Consider the following 27,855-nt stretch of genomic DNA (forward strand, 5'->3'; position numbering starts at 1 on the left):
TGTGATGCTGGGAGCCCCTTAGTGGCTGTAGTGTTCTGGAACTTGACCAGTCAACACCCGCTGTGAGTTTTCTGGCTAGGTTTTTGCGGGAGCAGAACTGGCCTACAAGTACTTACATTAACCACTTCCTGTCCAGCCCATATATATATATATATATATATATATATATATATATATAGGGCCAGACGGTGGCAGTGCAGGGTCGGGTGGCTGTTTATAAACGTCCTCCCCGCTTGTGCCCCCCTGGGAGCGCGCAGCACCTCGATCCAGTGTCCGCTGTCCGGACACAGTGGAACACTGATCATTGTACGGGGCCTCTGTGCGAGGTCCCGATCATGTGATCACCGATTGGCCAATCAGTGATCACATGCAGAGTAGTAAGCAAGATGTCACTTCTGACATCATTGCTTACTACTAGTGAAATCTGTGAATGATCACCGAGGTCAAATGGTACAGGGCTATTCACAACAGCCTTGTACCATGTGACAAGCTGTGACTAATCACAGCTCTCACAGTATTTCTCAATGGCTGCAAGAATGCAGCCAGAGAGAAGGAGAACTGATTTCTTTTACAGCCTTTATGGGTGTAAAAGCAATCAGTGTAAAACAAAATTCAAATACTCATCACCCTCCACAAAGTAGTACAGTGTCACTAAGGTGACACTGTACTGCTAGGGTGGCAGTATATAAAAAAAAGGTCACATGGTACAGGGCCATTCACAACAGCCTTGTACCATGTGACAAGCTGTGACCAATCACAGCTCACACAGTATTTCTCAATGGCTGCAGGAATGCAGCCAGAGAGAATGAGAAATGATTGCTATTACAGCCTTTATGGGTGTAAAAGCAATCAGTGTAAAAAAAAAAAAAACAAAACAAAAATAAAAATCTTTATCACCACCCACAAGTAGTAGTGTCACTATGGGGCCACGGCTCTATGTGTGAATGAACACAAGGAGCAGTGGCCTGGGAAGAAGCCTGCTTGGGTGACCTCATAGCAAACTGCACGCTGTGGGTGCACCAGGCAGAAGGGAGGGGCCAGGAGCCCCGGTGGGGGACCAGAGAAGGGGAGGATCCGGGATGCTTTGTGCAAAACCACTATCCAGAGCAGGTAAGTAATCCATGTTTGTTATTTAAAATGTAAGCCTTTAGTATCCCTTCAAGGCGAGATTGACCTACTCTCTACAATTCTCAAATCTTGGAGGCAATGGAGAGATCCATTTCAACATAATACATTTGCGAGCCGGGGAGAATTCAGATGCGGCCTGTAGGCCGCTCTGCGGAAATAATAGCCTAGAGATAGAGGTCCGGGCTCCATACCATATGTCTTATCAGGAGATAAGAGGGGGACACTGGAAGAAGGGGAGGATCAGAGAAGACAGGATCAAACAGCCTTTTTACACAGTGCAGAGGATTAACCTCTTCGGTTCCACAGTGAGTAAAACAAGCATGCTTTACTGCATCTACAGACTGATTGTACACTTTAAAGCTTTTTTTGGTCATACTTCTCTGAGAAAAAGTGCAAAGTGACCCAGAATCGGCCAACAGCGAGCTAAAGCCCACTGTTGGCTGACGTCACAAGGCTGTTCCAGGCTCTGGAATGATCCCGACCATATTGTCGAGATCCATCCAGTAGCCTGATTGACAGCTGGCTGCGCCCACCCCCTCTACTGCCTGGCTCCAGTGAGCGATGGAAGGGAAGAGTACAGAGTGATGACTGACAGTCACCGCTCTCTGCTTGGAACAGACTGACAACTGAGCCATCACCAGTCATGCGATTGCTCAGTTCTCAGGCTTATGCCGGGCATAGACGTGTCGAAAATCTGCCGATATTCGCACCTTTAGTGTGTTCATTGGTCGGACGTTTTTTGTGGTTTTTGTACATTTTTTTTTTTTTTATTGGTCATGTTGGAAAATTCGTGGCCGATTTTGACGATCGGCCGATTTTCCCGGCAATGATGGGCAAATCGGCCGATAGTTTTACCGATAAAAAATCCACGCATGAGCCGTGACCTGCAAGTACAGAAGTTATGCCGGCCATAGACGGGTTGAAAATTGGCTGATTTTTTTTTTTTTAACGTTGGTGGAAACATCGGCCGACTGAACAACCGATTTTTCGTTTTTTTTTTTTTTTAAATCGGCCAATGTTTGACCCATCTATGGCCTGCATTAGAGCCTATGGGGGACAATGCAGTACCACAGTGATGCCGCAGCGTGGAGGCAAGTATGAATTTTTTTTTTTTTTTTTTTTAATTAAATGCTAAATGTCTCCATTAGCGTGGCTACTGCTGAGTTTACGAACGCGGATTCTGTGATTGGCCATCGCAGTGATCACATGTATTTGAGCCGCTCCACTTTTGTCTCTGATCTGAGCTAAAGGCAACTCCATCTCTGGCATTCAAAGGGTGCATTGAGGGAGCAACGTTTATAAAACGGCGCTCTAGAAAATCACATCTAATTTTTTTTTATTTAATGGAGCAATATGAAGGTGGTAAATCTGCATAGGCAGCAAAAAAAAAGCCAAACTGATACAACCACCATGGTCAGAGTTTAATAACCAACACCCAAAAATATATCATCCGGTGCGTGCCTAGCGATCCTCTGGTAGGAGATCAGAGAAGATATTCCAGCTTCACTGACTGATGGGTCTGACACTTCAGTGTCACTCTGTATTCAACAAATACATAAGAATAGACAAGTCTAATAATATAATAAATCTATTCCAGGGAGCGGGGAGACTTCAGATGCGGCATGCAGGCCGTCCTCCAACAGGGAGTCACGCTAACCACACTAGAATAGGGAAAGACGCCATTTTCTGAACATTCTTCTCTACTTTTTTTTTTTTCCAGTTTGTTAAAAGTAGCCTGATTCTGGCCCATATTAGAAGGGTGAATGCGATTTGCACTTTTTAATCTCCCTAGCGGTCTGATTATGTCAGTATTTCTGTGCTCAAAGCGGTACATTTTTTTGCATGGAAATATGTTTTTTTATTGTAGGCCTGTAATTCTTAGGAATAACTCACTGAAATCTGTCCGAACAAGAGTCTAGTAAACATCCCGGGGATGATAAAATTTGAAACATGAAATCATAAATTATAATATAATAATCAAAAAATAATAATGTAATAATAAATGTAATTCAATAATATAATCAAAACCAAAAACACTGAAATGTGAAATAGAGCCCCAAGTTCGCACATCGCTGAGCTCAGTCGCAGAATCGTTTTCAGTGTCTGATGAGGAATTTCCCCCACAAATCATTATCACTCAATTCTGCAAGTGGTTCTGATTTACTATCGCTGTTCTCTAACCTCTCTAGCGGTCTGATTGTGTCATTTCTGTGCTCAAAGCGGTACATTTTTTTGCATGGAAATATGTATTTTTTTTATTGTAGACCTGTAATTCTTAGGAATAACTCACTGAAATCTGTCCGAACAAGAGTCTAGTAAACATCCCGGGTATGATAAAATTTAAACACAAAATCATAAATTATAATATAATAATCATAAAAAATAATATAATAATAATAATAATAATAAATGTAATTCAATAATATAATCAAACCAAAAACACTGAAATGTGAAATAGAGCGCCAAGTTCGCACATCACTGAGCTCAGTCGCAGAATCGTTTTCAGTGTCTGATGAGGAATTTCCCCCACGAATCATTATCACTCAATTCTGCAAGTGGTTCTGATTTACTATCGCTGTTCTCTAGCCGGTCTAAAACCGATTTTGACCTAAAGGGACGCTTTTTGGACGCCATGGACGTTTCTCAGTTTCCAGGCAGAAAGAACAGACAAAATGCAGGCAGGGCGCCGGACAAAGCACTCGGGACAAAATGTATGTGAAATGGTTTGATACAGGAATGTTATACTATGTGATTTTAGTGAATTGAGTGAATGTCACTTTTAAAATTATTGAATTTCCCGCCAGTTCCCTCCCCCGTACGTCCCGACGTCGCAGGGACTGGAACCCGGAAGACAGATGCTGGCATCGGCCGGAGGAGATGGCCGGGGACACTGCAGGGGGGACATCGCGGGAGCGCAGGACAAGGTAAGTGCTGAAGAGATCCCAGAGCAACGCTGCAGTGTATTCCCGAGTGTAGCTCGGGGGGAGTTACCGCTTCTGGTGCTGAAAGTTAACCCCGAGCAACACTCAGGAATACCTCCAGGGGGGTTAATAATCAATAAAAATAAATCCAAGAATATTAGACTGTTTTTTTCCCCTCTCTTTGGCCGATTTTTCGTCCGAAAATCAGACCCAAGAATAAAATGGCCAATTTTCACTCTGTAGTGGGTCAATGGCACCAGCTGATTTTCGTGGCTCCTCCCCTTTTCAGTGATAGGGCATGTTGGAAAATTCCTGAAAAACAACCGATTTTCGACTCAATGATGGTCAAATCGTATGATCGTTTTTCTGAAAAGAATATGCACATGAGCCGTGACCTGGAAGGAACAGAAGTTTCGCCTGTTATATGGGGTGAACTCTATGGCTTGGTCGGCCGATTTTCGAAATCAATGATGGCGCCATCGGATTACCGAGTGAACGAGGTCTCCGATTTTCGGACGAAAAATCGTTCGGAAGTCGAACCATGTATGGCCTGCATTTGTAATGAGAAAGCTGTGATCATAGGCCAAGATCAGCGTAAACATTGCACTGTTTACGTTAACTAGTCTGCTTTCTGCACTTCATCTGCAGACAAGGACTGACAACTTGCATTGCATCTGATCCACACATGGCTGCCTGGAATCATATACACAGGGCTTAGTTAACGGGAAGTGAGAGGACATCAAACGCTGAGTTGTACAGGGCTGAAAGTAGGTGGGGGATGGGGTGCATGTGCCAGGAGCTGCTCCAGGGTTGTCACCTGTCCGGGTTTTGAATCATGTGTCTGGGTTTCAGTCAACCTCATTCAACATGCTGATGAAACTTTTGAATAACACCTTTCCGTTTTTATTATATACCTTATATTGGACCCAGTGATGTCATCACTGGGTGTTTGTGCTTCTCTAGGCAATGCAGGCAGATCATGGCTGGTGGGAGGGGCCAGCAGAGTGCTGTATATTGTGAAAACATCACAGCATTCCTGATGCAAGCAGTGGGCTGGCTTTTGTGGCAATTATGGAAATATCAAAATTCTTTGGTGGATGTCAGTGTGGAGGAGTGGGCTTTCCTAAGCAGGCTGTTAATTGCATGCAGACCATCCTAGGAACCAGCCACATGTGATACTGAACATACATGATTGATACTGAACATACATGATTGAAAGTACAGAGATTAGTGATGCACCAACATATCGGCCAAAGACAGGGTTATCAGCTATGCAGACAGGAAGAAAAATAAATAAATAAATAAGTGCCGATAATAATTGACATCAAGGCAAAAAGCGCGGCCCGCCGACGTCACGGCAAAAAGCGCGGGCCGCCGACGTCACGGCAAAAAGCGCGGGCCGCCGACGTCAAGGCAAAAAGCGCGGCCCGCCGACGTCAAGGCAAAAAGCGCGGCCCGCCGACGTCAAGGCAAAAAGCGCGGCCCGCCGACGTCACGGCAAAAAGCGCGGCCCGCCGACGTCAAGGCAAAAACGCGGCCCGCCGACGTCAAGGCAAAAACGCGGCCCGCCGACGTCAAGGCAAAAACGCGGCCCGCCGACGTCAAGGCAAAAATGCGGCCCGCCGACGTCAAGGCAAAAATGCGGCCCGCCGACGTCAAGGCAAAAACGCGGCCCGCCGACGTCAAAGCAAAAAGCGCGGCCCGCCGACGTCAAAGCAAAAAGCGCGGCCTGCTGACTTCATGGCAAAAACGCCTCTATTTCAAGTATTTAATTATATATAAAATGTATTTTCTGTCTTATTTTTGTGGGTTACTATCAATAAAAGTTACTTCGTGTTACTGGATTGTATTTTTTAAATTCATATTAATTTAAATTCACGATATTAATTAAAAAGTTGAATATATTACAATTCTATATAAAAAAAAATATTAAAAAAAAAACTGTCCATTTTGGTTTCCGGCATCCTGAATTTTCGGTTTCAGTCCAGAATTTTAATTTTGCTGCACCACTAACAGAAATCCAATGAATAAAAGGGGTGGACCAGGGACAGTCAATTGGGGTTGGAAAGCGCTAGAAGCTGGATGTCCTGCAACCAGGAAATGAGCTCTGAACTTGCTTCAGCTTCTAATGCATATTGCGAGAAGCTCACAGTATGCAGAGAAAGCAGAGTATGCAATTTCAGTATAGGAGAAGAACCTGATTTAAATGTCCTACTTCACATGTGTCAGACACAAGACCCCTCGTCTCCGCTCCCTCCTTGTCTAAGCAGTGGGCAGCAGGGAGGATGACAGAACTCCTTCACCAGACCCTGCACTTCTTCATGCAGCCGCAGAAAGGCTGGTTTACACCACCACCTTGTCTCAGCAGCTGGCAGCAGAGAGGAGACGGCGTGCGATCGGCGGGAGGAAGACTGTATGTGATCGGTGGGAGGAAGACTGTATGTGATCAGCGGGAGGAAGACTGTATGTGATCAGCGGGAGGAAGACTGTATGCGATCAGCGGGAGGAAGACGGTATGCGATCAGCGGGAGGAAGACTGTATGCGATCAGTGGGAAGAAGACTGTATGCGATCAGCGGGGGGAAGACTGTATGCGATCAGCGGGAAGAAGACTGTATGCGATCAGCGGGGGGAAGACTGTATGCGATCAGCGGGAGGAAGACTGTATGTGATCAGCGGGAGGAAGACGGTATGTGATCAGCGGGAGGAAGACGGTATGCGATCAGCGGGGGGAAGACTGTATGCGATCAGCGGGAGGAAGACTGTATGCGATCAGCGGGAGGAAGACGGTATGTGACCAGCGGGAGGAAGACGGTATGTGACCAGCGGGGGGGGAAGACTGTATGTGATCAGCGGGAGGAAGACGGTATGTGATCAGCGGGGGGGGGGGGGGGGGGGGGAGACTGTATGCGATCAGCGGGAGGAAGACTGTATGCGATCAGCGGGGGGAAGACTGTATGCGATCAGCGGGGGGAAGACTGTATGCGATCAGCGGGGGGAAGACTGTATGCGATCAGCGGGGGGAAGACTGTATGCGATCAGCGGGGGGAAGACTGTATGCGATCAGCGGGGGGAAGACTGTATGCGATCAGCGGGGGGAAGACTGTATGCGATCAGCGGGGGAAGACTGTATGCGATCAGCGGGGGGTAGACTGTATGCGATCAGCGGGGGGAAGACTGTATGCGATCAGCGGGAGGAAGACGGTATGCGATCAGCGGGGGGAAGACGGTATGTGATCAGCGGGGGGAAGACTGTATGCGATCAGCGGGGGGAAGACTGTATGCGATCAGCGGGGGGAAGACTGTATGCGATCAGTGGGGGGAAGACGGTATGCGATCAGCGGGAGGAAGACTGTATGCGATCAGCGGGAGGAAGACGGTATGCGATCAGCGGGGGGAAGACTGTATGCGATCAGCGGGAGGAAGACTGTATGTGATCAGCGGGAGGAAGACTGTATGTGATCAGCGGGAGGAAGACTGTATGTGATCAGCAGGAGGAAGACTGTATGTGATCAGCGGGAGGAAGACTGTATATGATCAGCGGGGGGAAGATTGTATGATCAGCAGACGGTGTAACAGGATTTACCACTAAGAAGAGGCTAAGATCATTCCATGTCTGTCCGTCTGGCTATAAATTCGCACACAACGAGCCCTCCAACCCCCCCCCCCCCCCCCTTCCAATGCTCTCTCACTGACAGGAGGTCCAACACAATCACTTAAGAAGATCAGTTTAATATGGGGGGGAGGGGCAATGGGACATAAGAGGAGAAGGGGGGGGGACGGGGGGACGATGGGACGTAAGAGGAGAAGGGGGGGGAACCTCACCTTACAGCCTCCAACCATCTCGCCCTGCGTACACACGCCATATATATATCTAATAATCCAAATGTAACTCTACACTGGAAAAACACTCAACGTTCCACTGACCTCCGACACCATCCCTACGCTGGCAGGGTGACAGATTGATGAGGGCTACGAGTCTGTCCTCCTCCTGCAGGGTGACAGATTGATGAGGGCTACGAGTCTGTCCTCCTCCTGCAGGGTGACATGTATAGAAGGGGCTATGAGTCTGTCCTCCTCCTGCAGGGTGACACATATAGAGGGGGCTACGAGTCTGTCCTCCTCCTGCAGGGTGACACATATAGAAGGGGCTACAAGTCTGTCCTCCTCCTGCAGGGTGACATCATATAGAAGGGGCTATGAGTCTGTCCTCCTCCTGCAGGGTGACATGTATAGAAGGGGCTATGAGTCTGTCCTCCTCCTGCAGGGTGACACGTATAGGAGCTATGAGTCTGTCCTCCTCCTGCAGGGTAACATGTATAGAGGGGGCTATGAGTCTGTCCTCCTCCTGCAGGCTGACACATATAGAAGGGGCTATGAGTCTGTCCTCCTCCTGCAGGATGACACATATAGAAGGAGCTATGAGTCTGTCCTCCTCCTGCAGGGTGACACATATAGAAGGGGCTATGAGTCTGTCCTCCTCCTGCAGGGTGACACCTATAGAAGGGGCTATGGGTCTGTCCTCCTCCTGCAGGATGACACATATAGAAGGAGCTATGAGTCCGTCCTCCTCCTGCAGGGTGATTCCAGCACCTTAGTTGTTAACATCCCTTGGTCTGTGACAGAGGACACTGAGGACTTTCTATAAACAGTCTCGGAGTTGTCACCCCCGGGCCATCCCCCCCTCTTTTTCATGTCGCTGTAAGTTAAAGCCAGCTGCTTTCTAGAGAGCGGGCTGTTCTGTGCCCATGTCACGCTGCGCTGGGAATGGTAAGCATGCCACCAGCGTCACAGTGTCCTTCCACAGCTAGGAAAATAGTCCTGGGTGGGATTCAGGTTGCTGCCGGGCGCTGAAAGATATAGGACCAAAATAGAAATGGAGGATCCTGCCACCCCTCACAGCCCGGCGCCTCTAGACCTGGCATGGGAGGGCGGCCTGGCATTCAGAGGGGGACAGGGAGGTGTTGAGTTTTGGAGAGAGTGGAGAGGGATTAGAAAGCTTGCCAGTTTTTATTGCCGTTTGTGGCCCCAATAGGTTCCACGCACACGGGGCGTTTTAATACCGCTGGCAGCGTTAGCTGTGTTAAGTCGCGTTAAAAATGCAAGTTTTTGGCGTTTTTTTTTTCATTAGCATTTACCTGTATTTTTCACACGCACACAAAAACATGTTTTGCAAAAACAAAAAAAAGCTGGTTTGCCGCGTTTTACTGCTTTTGAGCGTTTGTACAGCTAACAAAACTCCTGGAGAAACCCACTAGTTCAGCTCTTTTTTCCCCTGCCAAAAAACGCTGATTACAGTCTAAAATATATATTTTTTGGATCAAAACAAAGTCCAAAAACACCGGTTTGCGGCGGTTCACTGCGTTTTGTCACGTTTTTCAGCATCAGTGCGTTTTTACAGCTAAAAAAACTCCTCTAGACACCCACTAGTTCTATTTTTTTTTTTCCAGCCAAAAAACGTTGATTCCGGTCTATGTGTGTATGGACACAGGATAACATTGGGGGGGGTTACTGGCTGTAGAAAAAAAATGTCAAAAGCCAAAAACAGCCGCTGTAAAAACGTCCCGTGTGCGTGAGGAACAAGGAGATTCACCCTATTTGTCCTGTTTCCATTATTAATAAAAGTGAAAGCAAAAGAAAAATACAAATGTTGGGTTGTCCCCAGAAAAGTAATAGTGGGGAAATCTTCCAATGGGGACAATAATACTGGTGACTTGAGGGGGGGCCCCCCCAAGGAATTTCTTTAATTTGCAGGGATTTCCTCTTATTTTCTGTTTGGCTATGGGACAGGAAGTGAAGGGAAATCTCTGCAATGGGTCAGATGGTAAAATAAATAAATCTGACAGAGGTGATAACCCTCCCTTATGCAGGCCATAGACGGGTCGAAAATCGGCCGATTTTTCAGCCGAAAAAAAAAATTGTCCAATTTTCACACCGTTGGTGGGTTAATTGGTCGGCCGTTTTTCGGGGTTTTGGCACATTTTTATCGGTAAAGTTGGAAAAAAAAATTGGCCGATTTTCCCGGCAACGATGGGCAAATTGGCCGGTCGTTTTACCAATAAAAAATCTGCGCATGAGCCATGACCTGCAAGAAGAAGAAAAAGAAAAGAAAAAGAAAAAAAAGAAGAGAAGAAGAAGAGAGAAGAAGAAGAGGAAAAAGAAGAAGTAAAAGAAAAGAAGAATTCCAGTCCGCTATTATATTTTATATGAAAAGTCTTGCGGTTGCAACAATGTATCTATTTGTATCCAAATAAAAACATCTGTATCCGAAATGGATACAAATAGATACATTGTTGCAACCGCAATACTTTATTCATGTAAAATATAATAGCAGAGCTCTCTGCAAGGGACAGAATTAAATGCCGGCCGTAGACAGGACAAAAATTGGCTGACTTTTTTTTACCATTGGTGGTAATGTCGGCCTATTGAACGACCAATTTTTCGTTTTTTTTTTTTTTTTGTTTTTTTTTAAACGGACAGTTTTCGACCCGTCTATGGTCTGCATTACTCTATCCAAAATGAAAAAAAAAAAAAAAAAAAGTTTTGCCTTTAGTTCTGCTTTAAGGCTTGCAATCACTTTGACAGGAATGTCACCTCCTCAGTCTGCTGACGCTGATCATGCACACGTTGTGGTTAAGCAGCTTCTCTCTTAGCTGCAGAGGCCGGGAAAAGACCATTCTGAAAGTGGAAAGCGGAGCAGCTCTGGGTTTAGGCTACACAGGGGAGATCATTGGAGGTTTGATTATCTCCCCCCATAATAGTCCCGGTCATCCATGATGTGAAGGTGGCTTTTTACACACACAAAATTAGTACATGTGTGCAACCCCCCCCCCCCCCCCTGTTGTACAGCTTTAAAGCCCAACTCTGAGCAACTAACAAAAATTCTCCGTTGCAGTTGTGCTGTGTGTGCGCTGCAAGGGCTAATTGCTCGTCTAGGCTTAGGGAACAAAAAAAAAAAACAAAAAATGGAGATGTACTTACCCTATCCTCCCTGCTGCTAGAGTGGTCCCCGCAGCGTCTTTTCCCAGTGTAGGGATCTGACATCATCAAGTTCAATGCAGGGTCCATAGACCTGTAGTGGACATCTTGATACTGAGGAGCAGTCCACTGCTGGAGCATGAAGGAGTGGAGGATCATGTAAGTAAGGCTACGTTCACACTAGTTTTGTTAGCAGACCTTTTAAACGCTCCTCAAACGCCTAGGAGAATTATACACAGTGCTGTTCACACTGAAGTGTTAGCGTCGCGGCAAAATTGATGCCTCATGTCCAGTCAGGAGGAGTTGAAGTCTCCCATTCTAATCTATGGGGACGCTCCTCAAACGCTTGGTAGGCGTTTGCGGTGTGTTGATACCATTAAAAGTCATTATAGACATTTGTGGTGCGCTCTTAACGCTTGGAAAATGCCTATCAAATGCCTCAAAAGCGTGCACAGGGGGTTTGAGGAGCTGCCCTAACGCCTGTCAAACACTATAGGGGAGTTTGGGAAGAATTAGAGATTAGTCACGTGTGAAGGAGCCCTTAAAGTGTTTCTCCTCTCCCCGAGGCTAAACAAGCCATTAACTCTTAGAATGTAGGCACAGCCCCACTGCAAGGGATGAGGTTACATTTCCCCCCCAGAGTTGGACTTTAGAAATCACTTCAACTACATAAAAATACCTGCTGATAGACCAGAATTCTTGCGAACTCCTAACTTTCTGTTTGGGCTAAACAATGCCTTTGCCGCACTGAAATTCCAACCAGAGTTGTAGCCCTGCCTACTGGATTACAGAACTCGGCCGGCGCTACAGAACTATCCCCTCCCCACCTCCATCTGCACATATTGATTTCATTTCCAGTGAAACAATGCTGCTGTCCCAAATCCTAAAAACCTGTCCATACACATTGTGTGGGGAAAGGGCTCTTGGGAGATGTAGTTCTGAGGGCATGCCTTTAACAATAGGAAATGCCCTCCCAGTGGACACCCTTGCGATAATTTTACAAGCCTAGTAGTGATGACATAACAGGGGTGATAAAGTTTTCACTACAGGAAACACGTGTGGTGCTAAACACTACATTGAAATATTAAAAAACTTTTTGTCTCGGATAGTGTGGCCTCACCTTGTTAAAGGAAATCAGCAGACACTCTGTGCCATGGCATCACATGCCCACTTCACTCTGACAGTCCTTGCAGCCCTCCAGCAAAAACATTGTGTGCAGCGCAGGTCTGGGGTCACTGGGTAGCAGGGTGGTACTGCCTGGTAGAATATTCCTGATGGCACTCCAGGAGGCCATGATAGCAATGCCATGACACATTTTCAGAGTCATTCAGCACAGGCACACAGACACATGAACGGCAATGTTTTTCCAGACTCACGCGATTCTTTACATTTTGGGGTATCTAAAGTAGATGTGGGACTTTTCAGAGAAGGAACCAACTAAGTTTACACCTGAAAAATTAGGATCAACAGCTAAATAATTCAACTTTCAATCTAAAAATTAAGAGTGTAAGCAGTGTTGTGCTGTTTTACATATCGATCAAGGTATGTGGACTCCTGACCATCACCCCTACCTATATGACCAAAGGTATGTGGACTCCTACCATCACATCTACCTATATGACCAAAGGTATGTGGACTCCTGACTATCACCCCTACCTATATGACCAAAGGTATGTGGACTCCCAACCATCACACCTACCTATATGGCCAAAAGTATGTGGACACTTGACCGATCACCCCTACTATATGGCCAAAAGTATGTTGACTCCTGACCATCACCCCTACCTATATGGCCAAAAGTATGTTGACTCCTGACCATCACACCTACCTATATGACCAAAGGTATGTGGACACCTGACCATCACACCTACCTATATGACCAAAGGTATGTGGACACCTGACCATCACACCTTGCTATATGGACACCTGACCATCACACCTACCTGTATGGTGAAAAGCATGTGGCCATCTGACCATCACATCTAACTATATGACCAAAAGCATGTGGCCATCTGACCAGCACACCTACCTATAAAGACCAAAAGCATGTGGCCACTTAGCCATCGCACCTACCTATACGACCAAAAGCATGTAGCCACCTAACCATCGCACCTACCTATATGACCAAAATCATGTGGCCACCGTATACTTATCTTATGATCATATAAAGAGGTCGCCAGAATAGTTTACAGAACTGCAGCATAACAAACACATACCACTTGGCAGCCACACAAATAACCAGTCAGCAAATCATGAGGCTCACACATTATGCCAGGGAGTGACTGCTGGAACTGGACTATGGGAACTAAGATAGGTATTTTTACTATCAGTTCCACTTTAAAAATGGATAACAGGCATGATGGAAGTAAATTTGTCAGGGAAGACTGTTCAAGATCACCCAGAGTCTTCTAAACCTCTTGGGTTATTCACACACCAGAGTCTCTAGAGTTCACAGAGAACGGTGAGTCCTGCTAGCTAAAATATAGGAAAATGGGGGTACAGGGAGTTTACGGGATTTACACTTTCAGTAACATACTGATGAAGGACCAGAATTGGCAGACACAGTATGAATCCACGGATCCACCATGCCCAGTGTCATTGGTTGAGGATGCTGGTGGATGCAGTGGAACAAATTAAAATCCCATTCCAGGCAGGAAAAAGAGGAGAACGGTGCTCCAGCCGGTGAATGCATCAACAATGCAGGACCAGCAGCCCTACACTTTTTAAGTAAGGACTCTGAAGGCCTGTCAACAACCTGAAGTGTCAAAGAGACAAGAGGGGCCTTTTTTCCTTCCCCAAGGCTTAAAGCGATAGCTCACCTTCACCAAGGAACTGCCTATGCAGGGAAGGGGTGTTTTTGGATAAAAACAAACAGTGTTTCTCCGACTAAAGTTGAGTAATGCTCTTGCTATAGGTGTAGGCCATTTAAATACCTCATGAAGCCTGATTGGAATACTCCTTGGACGTTGCTAAGTGAGGCCTAGTCATTACTGCTCCCCCCCACCATCAGAGTGAGCTTTTTCTCAGATTCAGATCCCCTCACATGCTCTCTCTCTCCCCTGATACAATAGCTCTGAGATCAGCATCAGAGCTCACTCCTGTGATGGTGGAGGTAAGCAGTAATGACTAGGCAGACAGAAGGCAAAGAACCAGTCACCGGTATTGCCTGCAGACTCCCTCTGTAGCTGATCTTTTCTTCATTAACGACTTGCCAAGTTTTTCTGTGCACTGCGACTGTGTGTGGAGGCAGCCATCTTGGTAGAGGCAGAGCTTTGCTTCCTTAGGTAAAAGCCTCTGGCAACAACAGTGAGCAGCAAAGAAGTGCTATCGCCAAATTTGGTGAGGCCAGCAGTCAGAGGAAACAGTGCCTTAGATCTCAAACGTCAGATATATAGCTATGAGGCTACAAAACAGGAGTGCCTAGACACACTCCCAAACCAGAACACTGATATTTTTTCTATGTGGAATGCCAAAAAAAAAAAAAAAAAAAGGTAAATTTTCAAGCTACTGCTTAGGCACAACATGTCTAGCTGTTCCTTTTAAACACAAAAATATAATTTCTGAGTTCAGTTTCGACTTTAAGCCTTTTAAAGGATCTTCACCCTTCAAAAGACACTTTCCTGCCCTCCATCCCTCCTCTGCTGCCAGAATAGGGCTGTCTTTTTATTTTTTTGTGCAGCCCATCCCAACCCTCCCCATCTTCCCTTTGCCTCCATGGATAAGCACATCACATATCCCAGGAGGCATAGCACTTCATTCAGAAAGACAATGTTGGATCCTCTGGGTTGGTGAGTATCAGAATGTGCCACCCAGACCACCCGTTGGCTGAAGATCCTCTTTAACCCCTTCACGCCAGCGCTTCCCGGCCCTTTAAGAGTTTCAGAAGCAGGGAGGCAGGGCGGGGTTTAGGGTCATGTGGCCGCCATCACGGCAGTCAAATGATAGGAAAAGGTCCCGATCGAAAGAGGAGATCAGGACCTTTCCTCGTGTACCGGACACGCGTGCCGGGAGTGCGCTCTCGGCACATATGTCCTTTAATAGAACGCAAATGTGTGGCCCAGACGCGGGAGGCCGCACATTTGTGTTCGGACGGCGTGAAGAGGTTAAAGAGAAAAAAAAATTACAAAAAGGCACATATTTTTGCAGAAAAAGATTGTACATCTATAATGTTTTGTCTGATGAGCCTGCAGAGCATTGTACCCACCATCAGTAGAGGCTGATGGTGGGTACAATGACTCCTACAGACGCTGCCTTCAGCTTGCTTGTCTGCCTGTATCTCCCATATGGGGAGACTGGTACAAAGCTGGAAAAAATATCAATGAACTATGTAGGAACTCATCAGAACTGCAGCTTTTTACATGTTGCACCCTAAACATGGATGTATCATGCTCAAAAAGGTGATCTTATCCTTTAATACCAAAAACAAAAACCACCTAATTGAATCCACAGCACAAAGAATTGAGGCTGAAGATGGGGCCCTACCAGCTACTAATGAAGTAGACCCATAATGTATTTCGGTGTAACGTATGGGTACTCACCGTCCAGGGACAGCCAGTCCAGCTGGGTGCTGGGCAGAGACAGAAAGTTACGAGCGCGATATTCGAAGATGACGGAGTGCGAGATGACCTGCTGGTGCTGGATGACCTGCAAGGTGACCAGGCCGGCTTCATGAGCTGCAGTCAAGGATGGACAACATGGGAATAGCATTAATATCCTCAGATCAATATCATGTACTTCGAATATACAGGACTGCATGGTAATGAAGTGGTAAACTGAAATGTATTAGACTAGAACCTAACCAGGGTACCTGCTAGTTAGAACACAGCGAAGGTCAGTTGTAAGACCGTAGAGCTTTCTAGCAGAAAAAATAAACTTCTTCCACTTGCTCCTAGCATTTCTCATTGTGTACAGTGTGCATGCACAGTGCGGTGTATACTCCGGGCTCATTTCTGAAATATACTAAGAATGGAGCCGGGGGCAAGGACAACGCAACTCCGACACATACTTACAGCGATCACTCAATGGTCAAAGAGAAAAGATGCCGACCCTGAAAAACTATCAGAGGAGACGGCAGACACAGCAAGGGAGCGGTGATAGCAAGTGTAGACCTGCCATTGTCCGAGGAGGACACAAACAGGAGAGGTGAGTAAACAAGCGTTGTAGTCACATTAGAAAGAGTTAAAAGGGATATTGTGAGTTACGGGGAGGGTTAGAGTTATTATTACAGACAGGGTGAGTGTTAGGACAAGGGTTAGGCTATACTGAGGGTTAGTGTTAGGGCTACACTGAGGGTTAGTGTTAGGGCTAGGTTCACAGGAAGGGTTAGTGTTAGGGCTAGGTTCACAGGAAGGGTTAGTGTTAGGGCTAGGTTCACAGGAAGGGTTAGTGTTAGGGTTAGGTTCACAGGAAGGGTTAGTGTTAGGGCTAGATCACAGGGAGGGTGAGCGTTAGGTTCACAGGGAGGGTGAGCGTTAGGTTCACAGGGAGGGTGAGCGTTAGGTTCACAGGGAGGGTGAGCGTTAGGTTCACAGGGAGGGTGAGCGTTAGGTTCACAGGGAGGGTTAGCGTTAGGTTCACAGGGAGGGTTAGCGTTAGGTTCACAGGGAGGGTGAGCGTTAGGTTCACAGGGAGGGTTAGCATTCGGTTCACAGGGAGGGTGAGTGTTAGGTTCACAGGGAGGGTTAGTGTTAGGGCTAGGTTTACAGGGAAGGTTAGGTTGAGGTTACATGGAGGATTAGTGTTAGGGTTAGGTTCACAGGGAGGGTTAGGGCTAGATCACAGAGAGGGTTAGTGTTAGGGCTAGGTTCACAGGGAGGGTGTTAGGTTCACAGGGAGGGTTAGTGTTAGGGCTAGGTTCACAGGGAGGGTTAGTGTTAGTGTTAGGTTCACAGGGAGGGTTAGTGTTAGGGCTAGGTTCACAGGGAAGGTTAGGTTGAGGTTACATGGAGGATTAGTGTTAGGGTTAGGTTCACAGGGAGGGTTAGGTTCACAAGGAGGGTTAGGGCTAGATCACAGAGAGGGTTAGTGTTAGGGCTAGGTTCACAGGGAGGGTTAGTGTTAGGGCTAGGTTCACAGGAAGGGTTAGTGTTAGGGCTAGGCTCACAGGGAGGGTTAGTGTTAGGGCTAGGTTCACAGGAAGGGTTAGTGTTAGGGCTAGGCTCACAGGGAAGGTTAGGGCTAGGTTTACAAAGAGATTACGGATTTAGGTTACATGGAGGACATGTCTTAGGACTAGGTTTACATGGAGGGTGAGGTTACTGGGAGGATTAGTTTTAGTGCAAGGTTTATAGGGAGGGTTAGTATAAGGGTTAGGTTCACAGGGAGGGTTAAGGCTGACATTACAAGGAGGGTTAATCTTAGTGTCAGGTTTACATTAGGGTTAGATTTGTGGTTACAGGGAGGATAAGTGTTAAGTCTAGTACTAACAGGAAAGGGGAGGGTTGGGGTAAAGAAAGGGTGATAGGGAAGGTTAAATCTAGCTTTACAGGGATGATGTAAGTGTTGGAGTTAGCTCAAAAACAGCCATCGCTGAGCTCCCAGCATCAAAAGAAAATCGCAACTGCAAGATATCTGGGAGAGATAACAAGCCCTTCTGATGTATGGAAGCTCTGACTATTGCCCCCTAGGGTAGCCTTAACCAGTCCCAACTCCAGAATTGGTCCATTCAAGATTACATGTTCATCCTAAATCCCTGCATTGGGGAACTGAACTCAACCCTCTTTCGGATCCTCAAAAGAATCCTGTCATGTGTGACTACTCAATGCCTGGCTGCCTTCAGTTTCATAGCTATTGCTAATATAGACAGGAATATGTGCTTAGCAATCCTCTGAAAAAGCAATCGGCAGCGGCTTGCTACTCAGAATAGCTGCAACTCTGTGTGAAGTATCTGCTGTGCCCTGTATGTATACAGACAACCTCAGGCAGATCAGAGAGTCCCAGCTATGAGTGATATTTTTACTATTATGAATGTACAGGCAGCTCTGACCGTTCAGTCATAATAATGGCAGATCACTCAGCACCGCAGATCACTCAGCACCGCAGATCACTCAGCACCGCAGATCACTCAGCACCGCAGCGGTGTGTGGCTATCTGCAGTTGCTTTTCATACACACAGCCCAGGAAGATGGATCATACAGTGCCGTGGAATCTTTCACTATTAACCACTTTCCGTCCGGCAGTTGTATATTAACGGCCAGACGGTGGCCGTTTATAAACGGCCTCCCGGCACCCTGCTTGTGCGCGCTCCCTGGGAGCGTGCAGCACAGCGATCCGGTGCCCGCTGTGTCCTGCAACACTGATCGTCGTATGGGACCTCTGTGAGAGGTCCCGATCATGTGATCACTGATTGGCCAATCAGTGATCACATGCAGAGTAGTAAGCAAGATGTCACTTCTAACATCATTGCTTACTACGTGTGAAATCTGTGAATGATCACAGAGGTCACATGGTACAGGGCTATTCACAACAGCCTTGTACCATGTGACAAGCTGTGACCAATCACAGCTCACACAGTAGTTCTCAATGGCTGCAAGAATGCAGACAGAGAGAAAGAGAAAATGATTGCTTTTACAGCCTTTATGGGTGTAAATGCAATCAGTGTAAAAAAAAATCTTCATCACCCCCACAAGTAGTACAGTGTCACCATGATGACATTGTACTGCTAGGGTGACAGTATGTAAAAAAAAAATAAAAAATAAAAAATAAAATAAAATGATTAAAAATTATAATTTTTGGTTATAAACTAATTTGGATTTTTTTTTTTACTAAAAAGATAACGGAATACATTTTGGCCAAGATATGATGAAATATTATTTATTTGCAACATTTTATAAGAAAAACACTTTTCAAAATTTTTGGACTTTTTCATTTACATAGCAAAAAAAATAAAAATCCCAGTGGTGAATAAATACCACCAAAATAAAGCTTTATGTCTCAAAAAAAATGCTAAGAAATTCATATAGGTACAGGGTTGCATGACCGCACAATTGTCATTCAAAGTGTGATAGCGCTGAAAGCTGAAAATTGGCCTGAACAGGAAGGGGGGAAAGTGTCCGGACTGGAAGGGGGGGGAAAGGGTCCGGACTGGAAGGGGGGGGAAAGGGTCCGGACTGGAAGGGGGGGAAAGTGTCCGGACTGGAAGGGGGGGAAAGTGTCCGGACTGGAAGGGGGGGAAAGTGTCCGGACTGGAAGGGGGGGAAAGTGTCCGGACTGGAAGGGGGGGAAAGGGTCCGGACTGGAAGGGGGGGAAAGGGTCCGGACTGGAAGGGGGGGAAAGGGTCCGGACTGGAAGGGGGGGAAAGGGTCCGGACTGGAAGGGGGGGAAAGGGTCCGGACTGGAAGGGGGGGAAAGGGTCCGGACTGGAAGGGGGGGGAAAGGGTCCGGACTGGAAGGGGGGGAAAGGGTCCGGACTGGAAGGGGGGGAAAGGGTCCGGACTGGAAGGGGGGGAAAGGGTCCGGACTGGAAGGGGGGGAAAGTGTCCGGACTGGAAGGGGGGGAAAGTGTCCGGACTGGAAGGGGGGGAAAGTGTCCGGACTGGAAGGGGGGAAAGGGTCCGGACTGGAAGGGGGGGGAAAGGGTCCGGACTGGAAGGGGGGGAAAGGGTCCGGACTGGAAGGGGGGGAAAGGGTCCGGACTGGAAGGGGGGGAAAGGGTCCGGACTGGAAGGGGGGGAAAGGGTCCGGACTGGAAGTGGGGGAAAGGGTCCGGACTGGAAGGGGGGGAAAGGGTCCGGACTGGAAGGGGGGGGAAGTGTCCGGACTGGAAGGGGTTAATGAATGCTCAGTAATGTCAGGCCAGTGCCATGTATGACATAGCCCCCCCCCCACAGTTCATTTAGAAAAACAAAAGATCACACAACACTGGTGCGCAATGTGATCCATCATATTGATAAGCAGCTGCAGATAAACATACAGCCCCACAGGCTCTGCCATTTTGTAATTCCCAGCCAGAGACCAGAGTAGTCACCTTACAGATCTATCTTCTTTTTACCAGCGTGGTCAGACAGCCCCCGGAGAACCTGTCCAACCATGCTGCTTAATAAACCGAGAGATAGATTAGAACGGGGCCAAGTGCTACATGAACTTGGCCTGCTGGGGAAATAAATAAAATTTAAAAAGGTTTAGTGAAACTACTTCTTTATTTAAAAATATATTTATTGAGTTTTCACAATTATACACACAAAACAAAAAATCACGAAGTCCAAAAAGAAGAGAGACTACTTCTTTAATGCAATTATTACATACAGCAGATTCTCACCTGGGCAGTAGCAGCGCAGGACCCCTGATTGGATGAGGGATGCAGGGACAGTCACATGATCAAAAACACAGGAATAGGAGTCGGAGTCTTCAACCCATGGTCCCGTTATAAGAATCTTGACACCTCCCTGTTTGTGAAAACAGAGAACAGTGAGACCTTTATAAAGAGTGCAATTATGTTGTGAAGCAGAAGAGCTGAATGGACAGTTGGATAAATGGTTCTATATTTAGGATGTATCCGGTCTATAAACCAGAGGCTCTGGATGGACAGTTGGATAAATGGCTCTATATTTAGGATGTATCCGGTCTATAAACCAGAGGCTCTGGATGGACGGTTGGATAAATGGTTCTATATTTACGATGTATCCGGTCTATAAACCAGAGGCTCTGGATGGACAGTTGGATAAATGGTTCTATATTTAGGATGTATCCGGTCTATAAACCAGAGGCTCTGGATGGACGGTTGGATAAATGGCTCTATATTTAGGATGTACCGTATTTTTCGCTCCATAAGACGCACTTTTTTTCCCCCAAAAAAGGGGGGAAAATGTCAGTGCGTCTTATGGAGCGAATATAGAGCGGCTGGTCCGGTATTTCCACCGCCGCCGTGTGAGAATACCGGGCCGGCCGCTCAGCTCTGCAGTGGGACCTTACCTGTTCCTCTGTCCAGCGGCGCGCTGTCTTCCCGGCTTCTGTAGTGTGGGCGTGACAGCCGGGTCCCAAGTGCGCATGCGGAAGAAGCAGTGCTCTTTGTGAATGGTAAGGCGGTACCTGGGACACATGACAGATCCCAGAAGCCGCCGGACTAATCACAAAGCGCAGCGCTTCTCGCGCATGCGCACTGGGCATCCGGCTGTCCGACGAGCGCCCACACTACAGAAGCCGGAAGACAGCGCGCGGCTGGATAGAGGAACAGGTAAGATAAAAAAAAAAAACTCTGCGGAAGTAAGAGCGGGTACCTGTCAAATTCAGGTACCCGCTCCCCCCCCCTCCCCAAAGGTCAGCAGTCATCTCCTGTACTGTCCGCAGTCTCTGGTCATCCCTGTGCTGTCCGCAGTCTCTGGACATCTCCTGTACTATGTCTGCAGTCCATCAGTTCAGAATTTTTTTTCCTGTTTTCTGCCTCTAAAACCTAGGGTGCGTCTTATGGTCAGGTGCGTCTTATGGAGCGAAAAAGACGGTATTTGGTTTATAAACCAGAGGCCCTGGATGTACACTTGGATAAATGGTTCTATATTTAGGATGTATGCGGTCTATAAACCAGAGGCTCTGGATGGACAGTTGGATAAATGGTTCTATATTTAGGATGTATCCGGTCTATAAACCAGAGGCTCTGGATGGACAGTTGGATAAATGGTTCTATATTTAGGATGTATCCGGTCTATAAACCAGAGGCTTTGGATGGACAGTTGGATAAATGGTTCTATATTTAGGATGTATCTGGTCTTTAAACCAGAGTCTCTGGATGGACAGTTGGACAAATATTTCTATATTTAGGATGTATCCGGCCTGTAAACCAGAGGCTCTGGATATACATATGGATAAATGGCTCTATAGTTAGGATGTATTTGGGCTACGATTCAGTTGCTGCGGGTAGGCATTTGAACAAATGCCTCTATAATAAGGCTGTAAACTAGTTCCAGATGTACAGGTACCAAGAACAATTTGAAAGGCTTTGCCCACTAAACAGGTCCCTTTCATAGTCCTTGAAAAGAAGCCAGTGAGTGATCCAACCAAACACTGACCCGAAATGGAAATATCAGCCATGGGTAGACTGTGAACTAAAGGAAGCAGCACTTGATTTCTAACAATAAAACTAGACAGTGGACAGAGATGGGTTACCTCTGGGTAGGACCACTCTGGTGAAAAGTCTGTGATCCCCACTAGTCCTATGGATCCATCACCCGCCTCTGAAAATGAATCAGGAACTGCTGAGGTTCCGGTGTTCATGGCCTGCATCTGCTGAGGTGGAGGATGTTGCTGCACTTGCTGTTGTTGTCCGTAGATGGCCTGGACAGGAGAAGAACTGGCCTGAGGGTCACCAAACTGTTCATAGCTCCCTGGGGCAGATTCCTCCGTCATCAGGTCAGATATGAGGTCCGGAAATTGACTGTCAAAAGAGATATTGAAGTTTTCAGCAGAGAGCTCCATGTGGACGCTGGAAGCGCCAGAGGAAGAGCTTAAGTCATTCTGGATGATGGAGTAAAGGTCATTCATGTGGCTTCCTGAAGCTTCACCATCTTCCTGAGTTTCAACAGTGGACACGACTTCTGTTTGGACTTCATCGCTGGAGCTGACTTGCCCTTCCCTTGTATCCTCCATCTCCACCTCTGAACTATGGCTGGTGCTTTCCTCTACCTTGTTACTCTGTTCTTCCATCACGGTTTTCTCCACAGCGGAATTCTCATCCTCCACCTTCGCAACCAGGTCTGATTGGGTCAGCTCGCTTGATTCCATAAGGCTACTGACTTGGGACCCTGCGATCCCTCCATCATTTGTCTCCGTCTTGAACCCCTCAGTTTTAGCTGCACCTCCATAAGTCTGTCCCTCCTTCGGACTATTAAGGAAAGAGTCGGGGTCGAAAGTTCCAGCGCTGCCCCCAGAAGCTGCCTCCATTGCTACCTCCAGACTATGAGATGAAGAAAGCAGAAGGCCCTCCACAGGTGAGGGCAGAAGGGAAATACCGATGGGTACAGCGGCAGGCTGGGTTCCAGCATCAGCTGGCATCAAATGCTGGCTTGGAGTCAATGCCAGAGGCTTTTCAGGTATTCCGGTCATCACCAGTACTGCGCTGATGCCGGGAACACCAGGGGTGGTGGTTATGGTAACCCCAGCTAGTTCTCGGTCAGTGTAGAAGCCATTGGAGAGAGCCAGTGGTGGTGAGGTCTGGGTGGTGTCAGGAAGCTCAGGGAAGGAATGTGAGGAGCTGGGGTCATTCCCCGAAGGCGTCTTGCCACCCTTATTTCCTGGCCTCCGGTCTTTGCCTTGGTCGGGCTCTGCTGAGGTGGATGAAATGTTCTGGACCTCCGTGAGGGCAGGGAAGGGACACAGTCGAGGCTCCACCTTCGGAGAGATGATGCGGTGCTTCGTACTGGTGCATTTGTGAGGCACACCACCCGCTGACCCTAAGGAAGAGCAGAAGTGACAGTTTACTACTTTTCCCACAACTTTTTCTACAAGCTTGTGGAAAGCCTCTTCAAGGGATACTCTACTGTGGGCAGCACAGTGGCTTAGTGGTTAGCACTTCTGCCTTCCAGCATTTAAATTCTCGGTTTGAAGCCAAGACACTCTCTGCATGGAGTTTGCATGAGTTTTCTCCCATAATCCAAAGACATGCTAAATTGGCACTAACATGTGTATGTATGCAAGTGAGATAGGGTGCTTACCTTGTAAGCTTGAGTGCAGGCAGTGATGTGAATATATAGAATGTAAATCATTGCATTATTGTTGGCGCTATATATTGTAAATGCCAGGAATAGGTAATTAACCCCTTGGCGTCGGCGCTTCCCGGCCCTTTAAGGGTTTCAGAAGCCGGGAGGCAGGGTTTAGGGTCATGTGACCGCTGTGACACGCCGTCACATGATCAAGAAAGGTCCCGATCGAAAGAGGAGATCAGGACCTTTCCGTGAGTACCGGACATGTGTTTGGGGAGCACGCAGGGCACACGCTCTCAGCACGTCTTTTTTTAATAAAACGCAAATGTGCGGCCGCTCGGCGTCTAGGCCCAGACACCGGGAGGCCGCACATTTGCGTTCGGCAGGCATGAAGAGGTTAATGAAAATCTTAAAACCCAAACCCTCCGTGATTTAGCCTGTGCTATTCCAACCGGCCACAGTGCTAACCAGAAATCTGAACAATGAAACCAGACACACGTCATTATTGGGATGTATCAGGAACTCAATATTGGCAAAAAAACAAACAAAAAAAAACATTGTCACTAGGTTGCCCCTTTTGGCTGTCACAGGGCTTCTTTAGCGAACCCACAATTAAAGCAGAACTAAAGCTCCACTGGTACTCACTGACAGCAGGCAGATGTTTTTTTATTGCAATGCCTCTTCTGCAATAAAATACATCTACCTGCCTCCTCCCAGCACGTAAACTGAGATGTGCATGCACAGCTCAGCCAACAGCGGCCGGCCCGATTCCTGTGTGGCGGGATGACGTTACTCTGCGCATGTGCAGGAGTAACGTCATCCTGCGCCGACCAATGAAGATGGCTGAAATCCGATGCACGGAAGATGATGTCGGCATCAGTAAGGTATGAGGACCATTGTAGGATAGGCGAGCATAGCTGCTTTTAGTTCGCTGTAATTTCAATTTAGTGCGAAACAAATGGCAACTCGGTGCTGGACAATGAGCCCAAAAGAAGCTATGTGTACCACAAAGGGAGATCTGATTGCAGTTTCAGACTAAAGACAACTGTTGACCCTTATACAGTGAGGGAAATAAATATTTGCTCCCCTGCTGATTTTGAATGTTTGCCAACACACAAAGAAATGATCAGTCTAAAAATCGAATGGTAGGTGTATCAAACCTAGGGAGACTGACAGTTGTTTTGTGTTTCTTCCATTTGCGAATGATTGCACCAACTGTTGTCACCTTCTCACCAAGCTGCTTGGCCATAGTTTGATAGCCCAGTCCAGCCTTGTGTAGGTCTACAATCTTGTCCCTGACATCCTTGGATAGCTTTTTGGTCTTTGCCATGGTGGAGAGTTTGGAATCTGATTGTTTGATTGCTCCTGTGGACAGGTGTCTTTTATACAGGTAACACAATGAGATTAGCAGCACTCCCTTTAAGAGACTGCTTCTAATCTCAGCTTGTTACCTGTATGAGAGACACCTGGTAGCCAGAAATCCTGCTGAATGATAGGGGATCAAATACTTATTTCCCTCATGAACATGCAGATCCGTCATCATTTGTTAGACATGCATTTTCTTTTGAATTGTTTATTGCTATTCTGTCTCTCAGTGTTACAATACACCGAACATTCGATTTTTAGACTGATCATTTCTTTGTGAGTGGGCAAACATTAAAAATCAGCAGGGGAGCAAATACTTATTTTCTTCACTGTACATAGTTACAGTTATTCTGGCTGTAAAAAGACAAAAGTCCATCCAGTTCAATCATAAAAAAAAAAAAAAAAAAAAAAAAAAAAGAAAAAAAAAAAGGTAGAACCCTACACCCACAGTTTATCCAGAGGAAGACAAAAAAGAAAAAAAAAACAGTAAAGCATGATCCAATTTGCTCCTGCAGGGGAAAAAAAATCCTTCCTAATTCGAGAGGCAATCGGATATTCCCTGGATCAACTTTCCCTATAAATGTTATATCCAGTTATATTCTGTGTATCCAAGAAAGGATCCAGGACTTTCCTACAGCAATCCACTGAGCGGTTTATAGAGTTTTATCTTTCTGTTTCAGTAGATTTTTTATTAATTTTTTAAAAGTCACAAAGCAAGGGCTGGATACAACAAAGAATATGGCACTAGACAAACCTAATCCAAGGCCAGATGCGATGCACCCCAAATCACACAACAGTCTCAACAGGAGTACATAAAGGCAGGCTAGCGGCTAGAAGACACGAGGGCTGGATAAAGGTACAGTCAGGTCCATAAATATTGGGACATGGACACAATTCTAACATTTTTGGCTCTATACACCACCACAATGGATTTGAAATGAAACGAACAAGATGTGCTTTAACTGCAGACTGTCAGCTTTAATTTGAGGGTATTTACATCCAAATCAGGTGAACGGTGTAGGAATTACAGCAGTTTGCATATGTGCCTCCCACTTGTTAAGGGACCAAAAGTAATGGGACAATTGGCTTCTCAGCTGTTTCATGGCCAGGTGTGTGTTATTCCCTCATTATCCCAATTACAATGAACAGATAAAAGGTCCAGAGTTCATTTCAAGTGTGCTATTTGCATTTGGAATCTGTTGCTGTCAACTCTCAAGATGAGATCCAAAGAGCTGTCACTATCAGTGAAGCCATCATTAGGCTGAAAAAACAAAACAAACCCATCAGAGAGATAGCAAAAACATTAGGCGTGGCCAAAACAACTGTTTGGAACATTCTTAAAAAGAAGGAACGCACCGGTGAGCTCAGCAACACCAAAAGACCTGGAAGACCACGGAAAACAACTGTGGTGGATGAGCAAAGAATTATTTCCCTGGTGAAGAAAACACCCTTCACAACAGTTGGCCAGATCAGGAACACTCTCCAGGAGGTAGGTGTATGTGTGTCAAAGTCACCAATCAAGAGAAGACTTCACCAGAGTGAATACAGAGGGTTCACCACAAGATGGAAACCATTGGTGAACCTCAAAAACAGGAAGGCCAGATTAGAGTTTGCAAAACGACATCTAAAAAAGCCTTCACAGTTCTGGAACAACATCCTATGGACAGATGAGACCGACATCAACTTGTACCAGAGTGATGGGAAGAGAAGAGTATGGAGAAGGAACTGCTCATGATCCTAAGCATACCACCTCATCAGTGAAGCATGGTGGTGGTAGTGTCATGGCGTGGGCATGTATGGCTGCCAATGGAACTGCTTCTCTTGTATTTATTGATGATGTGACTGCTGACAGAAGCAGCCGGATGAATTGTGAAGTGTTTCGGGAATATTATCTGCTCATATTCAGCCAAATGCTTCACAACTCATTGGACGCTTCACAGTGCAGATGGACAATGACCCAAAGCAGACTGCAAAAGCAACCAAAGAGTTTTTTAAGGGAAAGAAGTGGAATGTTCTGCAATGGCCAAGTCAATCACCTGACCTGAATCCGATTGAGCATTTCACTTGCTGAAGACAAAACTGAAGGGAAAATGCCCCAAGAACAAGCAGGAACTGAAGACAGTTGCAGTAGAGGCCTGGCAGAGCATCACCAGGGATGAAACCCAGCGTCTGCTGATGTCTATGTGTTCCAGACTTCAGGCTGTAATTGACTGCAAAGGATTTGCAACCAAGTATTAAAAAGTGAAAGTTTGATTTATGATTATTCTGTCCCATTACTTTTGGTCCCTTAACAAGTGGGAGGCACATATGCAAACTGTTGTAATTCCTACACCGTTCACCTGATTTGTATGTAAATACCCTCAAATTAAAGCTGACAGTCTGCAGTTAAAGCTCATCTTGTTAATTTCACTTCAAATCCATTGTGGTGGTGTATAGAGCCAAAAATGTTAGAATTGTGTTCGATGTCCCAATATTTATGGACCTGACTGTATATTCATAAGATGAGGGGTGAAGCCTACATGACCACAGTGCACAGCCAGACCACCTATGTATATGATTTCAGGGTAACCCAGCTGCCAAGTTGGTGTCATCTAGAAAAATACAATGTGGTACTATGTTGAATTGAACAACGTAGAGCTGCGACAGTGTTTCACCGCTATGGAAGCTCTCAGCTGCCGGGGTGGTCTGTGTGGTGCATGATTCAGCGCATCATTCCACTCCCTTTTTATTTTTGCTTTGTACAAATTTTATTTGAAATATACAACACATCCACGGCATTGTACACTTTGTTGCTGTACATTGCAGTGCGATTCGGCGTGGTGTGTTGAGATAAA

The 27,855-nt window shown here is 46.5% G+C and overlaps 1 protein-coding gene across 1 annotated transcript in view; it reads right to left on the bottom strand.

The window, feature by feature from the left end:
• CAMTA2 (calmodulin binding transcription activator 2) overlaps positions 1-27,855 on the bottom strand; it is a gene marked incomplete at its 5' end in the record, with an annotated part of 144,538 nt that overhangs the window by 93,191 nt on the left and 23,492 nt on the right. Inside the window, 3 exon segments of the mRNA XM_089657665.1 lie at positions 15,565-15,699; positions 20,284-20,410; positions 22,125-23,407. Of these exon segments, the coding sequence (XP_089513791.1) occupies positions 15,565-15,699; positions 20,284-20,410; positions 22,125-23,407 (1,545 nt within the window).

The sequence above is a fragment of the Staurois parvus genome, unplaced genomic scaffold (assembly GCF_062004578.1).
Source record: "Staurois parvus isolate SC_StPar_1 unplaced genomic scaffold, SC_StPar_1.0 ptg001017l, whole genome shotgun sequence".
NCBI lineage: Eukaryota > Metazoa > Chordata > Amphibia > Anura > Ranidae > Staurois > Staurois parvus.